This window comes from Myotis brandtii, unplaced genomic scaffold (genome assembly GCF_000412655.1).
Source record: "Myotis brandtii unplaced genomic scaffold, ASM41265v1 scaffold959, whole genome shotgun sequence".
In the NCBI taxonomy this organism is placed as follows: domain Eukaryota; kingdom Metazoa; phylum Chordata; class Mammalia; order Chiroptera; family Vespertilionidae; genus Myotis; species Myotis brandtii.
This window is the reverse complement of record NW_005371966.1, coordinates 86,152-98,616: the sequence shown is the minus strand read 5'-3', so window position 1 is coordinate 98,616 and position 12,465 is coordinate 86,152. Positions and strand designations below refer to the sequence as shown.

The 12,465-nt window shown below is 53.1% G+C and overlaps 1 protein-coding gene across 6 annotated transcripts in view; it reads right to left on the bottom strand.

The window, feature by feature from the left end:
- G6PD (glucose-6-phosphate dehydrogenase) overlaps positions 1-12,465 on the bottom strand; it is a 15,768-nt gene that overhangs the window by 2,861 nt on the left and 442 nt on the right. Inside the window, exons 1-7 of one of the 6 annotated variants that reach the window (XM_005886093.2) lie at positions 12,394-12,459; positions 11,715-11,842; positions 4,062-4,099; positions 3,862-3,970; positions 2,281-2,498; positions 929-1,087; positions 681-806 (exon numbers count right to left, since the gene is read on the bottom strand). In XM_005886093.2, the coding sequence (XP_005886155.1) occupies positions 681-806; positions 929-1,087; positions 2,281-2,498; positions 3,862-3,970; positions 4,062-4,099; positions 11,715-11,834 (770 nt within the window). In that variant the 5' untranslated portion in view covers positions 11,835-11,842; positions 12,394-12,459. Of the gene's footprint in view, positions 1-680; positions 830-928; positions 1,088-2,280; positions 2,499-3,861; positions 3,971-4,061; positions 4,100-11,714; positions 11,846-12,393; positions 12,460-12,465 lie in introns of those variants that run through there. The other 5 variants (XM_014533252.1, XM_005886094.2, XM_014533251.1 and 2 more) reach the window with 5 other exon arrangements.

Below are 12,465 nucleotides of genomic sequence, written 5' to 3'. Positions count from 1 at the left end.
ATTTCAGAGAGGAAGGGAGGGGGGGAGAGAGAGAGAGAGAGAGAGAGAGAGAGAGATATCAATGATGAGAGAGAATCATTGATCGGCTGCCTCCTGCACTCCCCACACTGGGGAGCAAACTCAAAACCCAGGCACGTGCCCTTGACTGGAATTGAACCCAACATCCTTCAGTCTGGAGGCTGACGCTCTATCCACTGAGCCAAACCGGCTAGGCAGAGAATATGTTTTTACTGATTTTTTTCTTTTTGAGAGAGAGAGAAAGAGAGGGAGGGAGAGAGGAGAGAGAGAAACATAGATGTGAGAGAGGAACATCAATTGGTTGCCTCCTGTACACACCCTGACTGGCGATCAAACCCACAATCTGGGTATGCACCCTGACTGGGAATTGAACCCGTGCCCTTTTGGTATATGGGACGATGCTCCAACCGAGTCACACCAGCCAGGGCTCAAGTGGGCCTTCTCTGAGCCGCAAGTTATGAGGCTCATTTCCTAATCCTTAGTGTCTCCCTGGTTCCCTCAAGGTAAGGAAGGAGGCAGTGACCCCCCGTTCATAGCTACTGCTGACTGATATCCCTCCTGCAGAATTTGAACTTTGGGGTGGGGAAGAGGAACCCTGCCGGGGGGCAGGCTTGCACCCCATGCCCATTCAGGCCTCCTAGGAAGGGGTGATGGGCTCTCACCGGATGATCCCAAATTCATCGAAGTAGCCCCCGCGGCCCTCAGTACCAAAGGGCTCCTTGAAGGTGAGGATGACGCAGGCGACATTGTCCCGGTTCCAGATGGGGCCAAAGATCTTGTTGGCAAACCTCAGCACCATCAGGTTCTGGACCATCTCCTTGCCCAGGTAGTGGTCGATGCGGTAGATCTGGTCCTCACAGAACAGGGAGGATCCCTTCACCCCATCCCCCAGCCCCAGCCCCAGCTGCACCTCAGCACCATCAGGTTCTGGACCATCTCCTTGCCCAGGTAGTGGTCGATGCGGTAGATCTGGTCCTCACAGAACAGGGAGGAGATGTGGTTGGACAGGCGATCGGAGCTCTGCAGGTCCTTCCCAAAGGGCTTCTCTACAATGATGCGGTTCCAGCCCCTGCAGGAGCCCAGAGCCGCATGACTCCCGCACCCTCCCTGGGGAGCAGTGGCCAGAACCTCAGCTAGTGGGGGAGCAGGGGGAGGGGACAATTATCTCCGTGGGTTTTAAAATGGCAAAAAGTCCCTTTCTTTGTTAATCTCCACTGAGAGTTAACATGGCATTCTGTATTCAAAACCAGGCCAAAGAAAGAGATGGCTGTGGCTTTGGGAAAACAAGGGAGTGACCAGGCCCACAATGGGCAGTTTCATGGAACCATACTGCCACCTTGTGGTGCTATTGGGGATTGCGTACAGGAAGTTGGATTTCTAGTGAGATAAACCTTGAGGGTCCACATGAGACATTGGAATGTAAATACGTGTGGTAGCATTTTCAGTAAGAATGTTGGAAAGCTACCGTGTTTGCAGCCTATTCCATTCTTTGTGGAGCTAATTCATGTCGAGCCTTTTTGCGACTCCCTAGACCAGTGGTCGGCAAACTCATTAGTCAACAGAGCCAAATATCAACAGTACAACGACTGAAATTTCTTTTGAGAGCCAAATTTTTTAAACTTAAACTATATAGGTAGGTACATTGTTATTAACTTAATTAGGGTACTCCTAAGCTGGCTTTTGCTAAAAATGTCCTCAGCCCTAACCGGTTTGGCTCAGTGGATAGAGCGTCGGTCTGCGGACTGAAGGGTCCCGGGTTCGATTCCGGTCAAGGGCATGTACCTTGGTTGCGGGCACATCCCCAGTAGGGGGTGTGCAAGAGGCAGCTGATTGATGTTTCTCTCTCATCAATGTTTCTAACTCTCTATCCCTCTCCCTTCCTCTCTGTAAAAAATCAATAAAATATAAAAAAAAAAAATGTCCTCAATCTGATTGAGGTCCGCTCGCTGAGGTCGACCCCTTCCAACTCTCCCATCCACACTCATCTTGTATACTTGTTTCGTCTATCTCCTTTCCGAAAACCGACTTCTGCACATGGGCCACGAAGTTTCAATCGCACTGTACGTGCGTGCCCGCACGTGGTATTTTGTGGAAGAGTCACACTCAAGGGGCCAAAGAGCCGCATGTGGCTCACGAGCCGCGGTTTGCCGACCACTGCCCTAGACTAGTGTGCCCCAGGTCTATGGACAGCTGCCAGGGCAGGCCAGCTCCAGGTAGGGCACACGGAGAAGGCAGGAAGGAAGGGCAAAAGACAAGCCTTACGTCTGGCTCATGCAGGTCTCTCGGATGTTCTTGGTGACGGCCTCATAGACAGTGGGGGGCAAGGCCAGGTAGAAGAGGCGGTTGGCCTGGGACCCCTGGCAGAGGGCGTTTATGTGGTCATTGAGGTGCTCATAGGAGGCCGCTTGATCGTACTGGCCAGACACGTAGGAGTTGCGGGCAAAGAACTCCTCCAGCCTGGCCTTCTCCTCGGGGGTGGCCTGGGGGAGACGGACACAGGGATGTCAGCCCCTTCTCACCCATCCCGCAGCCAGGGCAGGCTCCTCTGGGAGTCAATCAGCCTAGCCCCACACTAGGTTCACATCCCCATTTTGTCAGCTTCGCACACCAGAAGGGGAGGCCAAGGCAGCATGGATCATTGCAGGAGATGGGGCTTCGCAGTCCCAAGCAAGGGCCAGGATGGGGACAGTCACCCCTGGGGACCTTGTGCCCTAAGACAGAAGTTAGACTTCAGGAAAGTTTGACCTGGGAGAAACACATTGGAGAAAGATTGCTCTTTCTAAAGTCATTACTCCAAACTTTGGTGTGTTGGGAAAACGCAAATCTAGGATTTCCATGGTCTAGAGCAGGGGTGGGCCATTTGGATATTTATAACATCATTCGAGGGCCATACAAAATTATCCACTTAACAATTAGCTTGCTAGGCTCTATCCCTGGCCCTGGTCAGGGCTCATGCAGAAGGCAACCAAACCATGTGTCTCTCTTACACTGAAGTTTCTCTCTCTCTGTCTCTCCCCCTCCCATCCATTCTCTCTAAAAATCAATGGAGCCCTAGCCAGTTTTGCTCAGTGGATAGAGCATCGGCCTGCAGACTGAAGGGTCCCAGATTTGATTCCTCTCCAGGGCACATGCCTGGGTTGCGGGCTTGATCCTCAGTAGGGGGCGTGCAGGAGGCAGCCAATTGATGACTCTCTCTCATTGTTGATGTTTCTCTCTCTCTCTCTTCCTCTCTGAAATCAGTAACAATGAAACAAATAAAAAGGAATCTAGAGAAGTTAAATTAAAAAAAAAATCAATGGAAAAAATATCCTTGGGTGAGAATTAACAATAAGATCTAAATAAATAAATAAGTGACTTTTAAGAAAATTAGCTTGGTATATTTGGTCAAACATTTAATTCACTCCTAATGCCTTGGCAGGGCCGGATCAAAGGATTCTGTGGGCCTTATACGGCCCTCAGGCCGCACGTTCCCCACCCCTGGTCTAGAGGCTTTTTCTGCTCCTGGTCCTGGGGCACAGCGAGTCCCCATGAGGGGGAGCTGGGAAGCAGGAGTCTCAGGCTCGGAGGGTTCCTATACACCCCGCTCCGCGCCTCCGGTCATCCAGGAAGTGGCAGAAGCAGCAAGGCAGAGTTTTCTGTGCCAATTGGCAGAGTGGTGTGGGTGGTTTTGAGGAGGGAAAGGATGAGACGTTTGGGCATGAGGGTCCCCAGGTGATGGTCTTAACAAGGCCTGATCCTCTGTCAGGACACGGAGAGGAGGGCCGGGCCTCGGGGGAGGAGAAGCAGAGAGCGGGAACGGGAGGAGGGAAGGGCACCCCTTCACAAATCCCAGAAGCTACTCACTTTGAAGAAGGGCTCGCTCTGCTTACGGATGTCAGCCACCGTGAGACGAGAGCGGGCATAGCCCACGATGAAGGTGTTTTCGGGCAGAAGGCCATCCCGGAACAGCCACCTGAGGGCAAAGCATGGCTGTGGGCAGGGTGGGGAGGGCGGGGAAGGCCAGGAAGGCTCAGGGCAGTGGGATTAGTGGAGGGGGTGCTTACCAGATGGTGGGGTAGATCTTCTTCTTGGCCAGGTCACCCTGTGGCAGAGGGAACAGGCATGGTTAAGAGAAGCTGGGGAGCCGAGCCGGCATGGCTCAGTGGTTGAGCATTGACCTATGAACCAGGAGGTCAAGGTTCCATTCCGTCATGGCACATGCCCGGGTTGTAGACTCGATCCCAGGTGGGGGGGCGTGCAGGAGGCAGCCGATCAATGATTCTTTCTCATCATTGATGTTTTTCTCTCTCTCTCTCCCTCCCTTCCTCTCTGAAATCAATAAAAATATATGTTTTAAAAGAAGGAGAAGCTGGGGACATGACCTAGGTTGTCTCCCCACTTTGAGCCTGGGTACTCACTCAGGGTCAGCACTCAACCACAAGCATACCTGTCTTCCTCCTTAATGTAGTCAGAGGAGCTTGAATGAGAGCCTGTGCTAGCCCTTTACCGTGACCCTGAACTAGTAGCACCCACATATCGCAGGAGCCACCTTGAACTGGATGGACCCTGTGCTGGCCAGGAGGCACCATGACTAGCCTGGCCACCCTGCAATCACACAGGCCATGGTCTCTGGCCTCAGTGCAAGCAAGGGGCGCCAACCCCCAACCAGAGAGCCCATGTCCAGGCAGCTCTGAGGCTAAAGAAGGAAACCCGAATACTCCCACTCACTGGAACCAAATGGCAGTGGAAGTGGCACATATCAAAACTTGTGCGATGTGGCCGTAAGTGCTGATGTTGGCAAAAAAGAACGGCTCGAAACTAATGAGCTAAGCATTCAATTTAGGAAGTTAAAAATAGGACAATTTTAAAAAATTTCTCACCCGACGACGTTTTCATTGATTTTTAGAGAAAGAGAGAGAGAGAAACACATTGACGTGAGAAACATCGATCGGCTGGCTGCCTTCTGCACATGCCCCCAACTGGGGCTGGGGATCGAACCGCAAACCTGCATATATGTCCTGACCGGGAATCAAACCCATGACCTTTTGGAGCATGGGATGATGCTCCAACCAACTGAGCCACACCAGCCAGGGCAAGCACAGTAGAATTTTCAAGTCAAACAAATTACAAGGTGGGAAATAAAGAAGAATTAATAAAATGGAAAACAAAGCAAAAAATGAACAAAGCCAAAAGCTGGTGTTTGAAAAAGACTAATAAAACCCTCCCTGGTTTGGCTCAGTGGTTAGAGCATCGGCCTGCAGACTGAATGGTCCCGGGTTCGATTCCCGGTCAGGGCACATGCCGGGGTTGCAGGCCTGATCCCCAGTGGGGGGCATGCAGGAGGCAGTCGATCATCATTGATGTTTCTCTCTCTCTCTCCCTCTCCCTTGCTCTCTGAAATCAATAAAAATATAGTAAAACAAAACACACAAGAATTGAGCAGAGGGTAGAGAGTGGGTAAAGCAAGATGGCAGAGCACTGTGGGAGCTGGGTCATGGACAGTGGCCGTTCATAGAGCTATTCTGTCATTTTGTGTGCGTGTGAAAATTTCCAAAAGAAAAGCAAGGGTGTGATACACGGCAACTGTGAGCAATGATATGGCGAACCCCACAAATTTGACAGAAGACTCATTAGAGAGAATCAAAGTTCCTTCTCCCCAAGCTCCAGTCCAGTGGCTGTGGGCATTCTCACGAGCTTTCACTTTGTAAGCCGACGATGGAATCCTCCCCTCCAGCTGGGAGAGGACGGGCACCGACGGTCACAGGCTCCTGGAGAGGAACAGAGCAGCGAGCCCTTTCATCTGCCTGCCCTGTAATTGAAGCTTGGGACGGGCCCAGGCACGACCCACGCTCCACTCAGCGTTGCCAATCAGTGGGGTGGGGGTGGCAGGGGGAGAACATGCTAGGCTGGGATGGATCTGAATTCGCCCCAGGCAGAAAAAAAGGAGGCCATGCGACTGGGACCAACGCAATCCCAACCTGGTTAAAATCCCTCTGTAGCCTGGCCGGTGTGGCTCAGTGGTTGAGCATCGACCTGTGAACCAGGAGGTCAGGGTTTGATTCCTAGTCAGAGCACATGCCCAGGTTGTGGTGGGCTTGATCCCCAGTGTGGGGCGTACAGGAGGCAGCCGGTCAATGATTTTCTCTCATCATTGATGTTTCTCTCTCCCTTCCTCTCTGAAATCAATTAAAAATATGTATTTAAAGAAGTCTAGTGGCACCTTAGGATAAATAACAAAAATCCCTCCAAAGACAGGCAGTTAGGAGGCACTTGGGGCCTGGGGGGGGGGGCTCCTGGGGGAGGAATCCCTATGTGGGTGGAGGTGGGGGAAGGCCTGGTGCCTTGACTGTTCATGTTCCTCCTGTCCTTTGCTTCGTCTCCAATGTCCTTGGGTGACCTGACCTCTACCCAGGGCTTAAGGTGGGGACCTGCATGCGGACAACTCCAAGTGTCTTCCAGCCCAGAGTTTGCTGAGCACCAGGCTCACACAAGCATGTGTGGACTGGCCATCTCCAGTCGGGACCCCAAACTTGCAAAGTGGGCCGTTCCCAAACCAGGGTATGCTGCGCCGGTGCCCCTGCCCAAGCCTGCCAACTGCTCACAACTGACCTCCAAATGGTTGGGAGCGCGTCCCTAACTGCCACCTTCCACGTGAAGCACTGCCATAGCGGCATCAGATGGCTGCCCTCACCGGGCCTTTAAGGTCCAGCTCTGAGCACAATCTGGGCTCCGAGCTTCCCCTCTCTGTCCCTCAGCGCCCAGGAGCCCCCACAGCGGCAATACCCATAGTGAATAGCAGTGCCCGCCTCTGGCTTCTCCCATCAGTGGGGCTGGATGAGGACTCTGCTTCTGTCACCTTGGCTTAGTGTTGGCCTGTTGTTCAAGAGAGGGCCTGCTGGGGACTAGGCCGGAGGAAAAATAATCAGAAACTCTGCCTGCAAACGCCTCATGGCAGGAGCCGTTTGCTTACCATCACATTCCAGCAGGCTGTGGGGAATCAGGACAGGCTGTGGGCAATGGAGTGGTGGCAAGGGACTAGTTTCCTGTCTGCTGAGTCACGGTGCCCCACACCCCGACTGTTTGTTCTTGCCATTCTCTCTGGGATTAATTAGCAATAGAACCTGCTTGTCTTGTTCCGCTCAGCCCCTGCAACCAGCAGTCTGCTGGGCTCCAAGTCACCTAAGGAAGAGGTGACATAGGACCCAGGGCAGTGGGGGGCGGGGGGCCTGGCAGCTGCTCTCTTTGGGCCGGCCTGGGTTGGACTCCTCTGCAAGAAGGAGTGGAGCAATTACAGGGGCTTTTGGTGAGATGCGGCAATCTTTCCTCTACCCTTCATTTAAAAAAATATTTGCATTGATTTCAGAGAGGAAGGAAGAGGGAGAGCGAGAGAAACATCAATGATGAGACAGAACCATTGATCGGTTGCCTCCTGCATGCCCCACACAGGGGATTGAGCCCGCAACCCTGGCATGTGCCCCGACCAGGAATCAAAGTGTGACTTCCTGGTTCACAGGTTGACAGTCAACCACTGAGCCTCACTGGCCGGGGCCTAAACCCTTCATTTTGCTGGAGGACCACAGCGGGGAAGGAGCTTCCTGGGGACATGGTGACTTAGCTGGAGAAGCAGGACCTTATTGGGATCTCCAGCCACCAGTATCTGGCTTGGCTGGGGCAAAGGAACCTGGGCTACCACCTGCTTGTTGCCACCCAGGTTTGACTTCTGTATCCTGTCTTATAAGCCCAAACCACTGCTGAGGTCTGTTTGTGAGGGTTTTATGGCAGAAGGCGTGACAGAGAGCTCCAGGGACTGGCTGCCAGCTCAAGGCCCTGAAGGGTGGGCCATCCCATCCCTCTAGGATCACTGAGGTCAAGGATCTGCTGGGTGCCTGACCGGCGTGGCTCAGTTGACTTATGAACCAGGAGGTCACTGATCAATTCCTGGTAAGGGCACACATCCGGGTTGCAAGTTCGATCCCCAGTGGGGAGTGTGCAGGAGGCAGCCGATCAATGATTCTCTCTCATCATTGCTGTTTCTATCTCTTTCTCTCTCGTTCTCTCTCTTTTCCTCTCTGAAATCAATAAAAACACATTTTTAAAAAAGGACCTGCTGGGTCTCCTGGGGTGGAGCCTGGGCCCTGGCTGGGGACCAGCTGGCTCTTGGCCACTGGGCTGAGATAACTGGGGGCTGCTGAGGTAGGCTTGGCTGCAAAGCCAACAAAAGGGCCTCCTTACTCCACCCTGGGGCTGGTGAATCCCCAGGACTTTGGGGGGGGGGGTGTATGTGTTGCCAATATCATCATGACACAGCAAGAATCTTATCGGCCCAAGGGGAAGGCAGTCCAGAAAAATTCCGAGGAAAGGGAGGTGCCGGGTTGTCAGGTCATCCTTTGTACCCGTCACTGGGATGGGTCCTGAGCACCCATTGAGCCCATGGCCTCTGTGGTCCAGGTGGGGAGACTGAGGCCCAGAGAGACGAGGCGCTGAGAACCAGGCAGTAAGCCAATCCTGTCCAAGTCAATTCCCAGTCTTATCTCTTTCTCTTACTCCCATTCCTCTCTATATCCCTGGAGGGAAGAGTCACTCCAGGCTGGCCGAGGTTCTACCAGATGGGGAAGGAAAGGATCTGCTGGGCCCAAGATTCTTCCCCACATGCTTGTCTGTAAAGAAAAACTGGTTTCTTTCTTAAAAAATTTCTTTTTATTATTGATTTCCGAGAGGAAGGGAGAGGGAGAGAGAAACATCAATGATAAGAGAGAATCATTGATCGGCTGCCTCCTGCACGCCCCCTTCTGGGGATTGAGCCCACAACCCAGGCATATGCCCTGACCAGGAATGGAACCGTGACCTCCTGGTTTATAGGTCAACACTCAACCACTGAGCCACACTGGCCAGGCAGAAACTGGTTTCTTTTATCCCAAAGTTTTCTGGACTGGGACAGTAAGTACCTACAAGCTCTTCCTACTTGGGGTGGGAATCCTGAGACGGGGGGAAGTGGCTACACAGAAGGGGGAACAGACAGCAGCTTCAAGCCCATTGGGTAACCCCATGAGCCAGCATTATAATGCTCCCGGAAGGAAGCTGGGTGTGTGGCAAGGGTTGGGTAAGCGGGTGGGGGAGGAGGAAGGGGCAAAGGGCTGCCCCGAGGGGCCCACCAGTCACTGGGGGTTCTGTGTTTGCTCTTCCCTTTGCATGGAATGCTCCTCAGCCCTGGCTCCGCAGGCCCCTCCTTTGAGATCTGGCTGCTGAGGGATGGGGTAGGTGACACAAGGGCCTGCTTGTGTCTTCTATCACATGCGCCACTCTGAATTCTTATTGGGCTGCTAACTCACCTTGGGTCCCGGGCCCCCAGCACACAGGTCCCAGGGGGAGGGCGGGGCCTGTCTCTGAGCTGCAAGGAGGCACTTGATCGCCATTTGTTGGATGAATGAACAGAAAACTCACTGGTTTCCCACAGTACCACCCTACCTACCTCCTACATGGAAGGAGCAGGCACGGGAGGCCTGACTCTGGGAGCTGTTCTAAGTGCTGAGTGTGGGAGGCTGGCCCACTCAACTCCAGCCCCTCTAACAGGAGGTGGAGAAATGAACAGGAGCCCTTCTCTGGAGGACAGACACCCTGTGCTCCCCCACTCCACCTGCTGGAGTGGCACTTCCCATTTCTGCTCTGGAGGCTTCTGGTTGTCACTCTCAGGCAGAGGAGAGCAAAGGGGAACCCTACCAATTGCAAAGAAACAAAGTTGCCCAACCCCAAGCTGGTCACAGGTGAAAGCAGTGAGGAGTCACAGAATCAGCTCGGCGAGTCCAAGGACCCCTGGCATTTGCTTCAAAAACTCTCATTTGCGCCCAGCCAGTGTGACTCAGTGGTTGAATGTTGACCTATGAACCAGGAGGTCACGGCTCAATTCCCCATCAGGGCACATGCTCAGGCTGTGGGAGGCAACCAATCAATGATTCTCTCTCATCATGGATGTTTCTCTCTCTCTCTCCCTCTCTGAAATCAATAAAAAGATATGAAAAAAAAAAGCCCTCATTTACTATGTGGAAAAACAGGTTCAGAGAAGGAGAGACACACAGCAAGCTTGGATGCTCTCAATGAAACATCTAAAATGTGAGGGCCTGGAGCTATAAGCCATTTATTGTGGCCTGGGATGCTCTGTTGGAGCATCCTGGGACAGGCTGGTATGGGGATAAGGGAAAGGAGGAGACATAATCCTGAGTTACTTTCCCTTCCAAACTATTTCCTGGACAAAGGGCCAAAGGGTCAGAGTCCTAGGCCTTAAAGTTGGCGGCTCCTCTAAGGGGGCCAGGCTTGGGCCAAGGGTGGAGGCCAAGCCTTCTTCCCTGTGTTCCTCCTGTGCATTCCCCCGACTTGGGCTTATGGGGAGGCAGAGGATGGTGCTTAAGGGGGACCTTCCTACCCTCCACCAGCAGACCCTCCTCCCCGGCTTTGCCTCCAGCCCTGCATTCTGGCTCTCCTTTTCCAAGTTGTGAGCAGAATCACCAAGTTGGCAGGGAGTAGGCTCTGCGAAGGGCAGCAGCACGCTATGCTACATGAACAAAGAACCAAGGTCCTCCAGAGCTGAGGGGACCATGATGTGAAAGGCGCAGGGAGACAATGCCTACGCTGTCAAGAGCTAACTAGTTTTGGTAGAATTCTTTTTTTGTTTGTTTGTTAATCCTCACCCGAGGATATTTTTCCATTGATTTCTAGAGAGAGTAGAAGGGATGGAGAAGAGAGAGAGCAGAAGGGAAGGGAGAGAGAGAAAACACCAATGTGAGAGACACACATTGATTGGTTGCCTCCAGCACGCACCCTAACCAGGGCTGGGGTTCGAGCCTGCAACTGAGGTATGTGCTCTTGACTGGAAATTGAATCCATGACCCTTCAGTCGTCAGGCCAACACTCTAACCACTGGCCAGGACTTTTGGTAGAATTCTGGCTCAAGATTATACAATGAGTTACAAGCAAAAATGGTCATGCGCTGCTTAGTAGATTCTTGGTCACGAGTAGGGTTAAAATGAAGAGGCCACTTTGACTTCCAGATGAAGCTCTGGCAGCTCATCTCACCAGCCCATGGACACATCTTGCCACCCGGCAGATCTCCCTTCTGCACCTCACACGGGGGGGGGGGGTTAGGGGGGGAGTCATGGTCTTTCCTTTCAGAACAAAATGATGGTGCCACTGGCTAGGCAATGGGGCTCTTCAGCAGGCTTTGGAAGCTGAGGCAAGGAGACAACATTCAAAGAAAGGATGAGTGTTTGTCCCCAGGGAACTTGACTTGGTAGTGAGAGACAAAGGTGCAGATAGGACCTCAGATCCTGCCTCTGGAATTAACTGACTGTGACATTTGTCAAGTCACAAACAGGTTTGAAAAAGACAGGAGTGGCATGAATAGCCTCCCCTGTTTGCACCTCACTTTTCCCCAGGGAGGAGGAAGCCCAATCAGACCGTCCCTAAGGACCTCCCAGCTCTAGGACACAGGTCTACAGTCAAGGTCTACAGTCAAGGGCTGTGCAGAGATTTCAGATACGCCTGGAAGTGAGTGTATTCCAGGTGGGGCTGGGGTGATAATGGCACAGAGGCAGGAACAAGAGGGAGAGCCCAAGTGGCCCCCCAACAATCAGGTGGGAAAGCTCCGGCACTCAGCAGGAAAGGATCTTAAGCAATATCGCGCTCTAACTTTGGATTTTCAGAGGCAGGGCCTAGGGGAGACTCACCGATGCCCCCATGATGATGAAGACATGTGTTTCGGACTGATGGAAGGCATCACCCTGGTACAGCTCTTCCCGCAGGATCCCACACACCTGGGTCCGGCTCAGGTCCACCTGCTCTGCCATGATGCTCTCTGCTGAGAGAAAGACTTGTTGGCAAGGCAGGAGAGCAGAAAAGCTTTGAGAAGTTGGTCCCTCTCTTAAGGGGTCTTTTGGGCTCTCACCCAGCTGAGGTCTAATGATTGAAACCACTCGCTGTGAATGGCGGGGGCAGGAGCAGGATGGGCGGGGGTTTAGAAACTTCTGGCTGTGGGTTCTGGCCATACTCCCCAGAGCAGCCTTCTTTCACAGTGTACGTTATAAAGTTACACAAAGCACCAGTGGATTCCAACTGGAGCCTCAATGCTGGGGAGTGAGCAAAACTCTGCTGGAGCATCTCACCCAGGAAACCAGGTGGAAACTCCCCAATGAGCTGGATGGAGCATGTGAGACCCTGCAGCTCCAGCCGTCTTCCGGCCAAGCTGGGAGACTCCGGCAAGTCCCTGTCCCTCTCAGGGTCTCAGTCTCCTGAGGGGTCCAATGGGGACGATTGGATGTGAGACCCTTTGATTTTGCCCGGCTACCCAGCGCGGCACATCGGAGGGCCTCGCGGCGCAGCACGCGCCTTGGACAGCGTGACACTCACCCGCTTCGTTACCTGTGCCTCGTTGCCGCCGCCCGTCGCGCTCGCAGCCCTGGAGTTCCTGGCAGTTTCCGG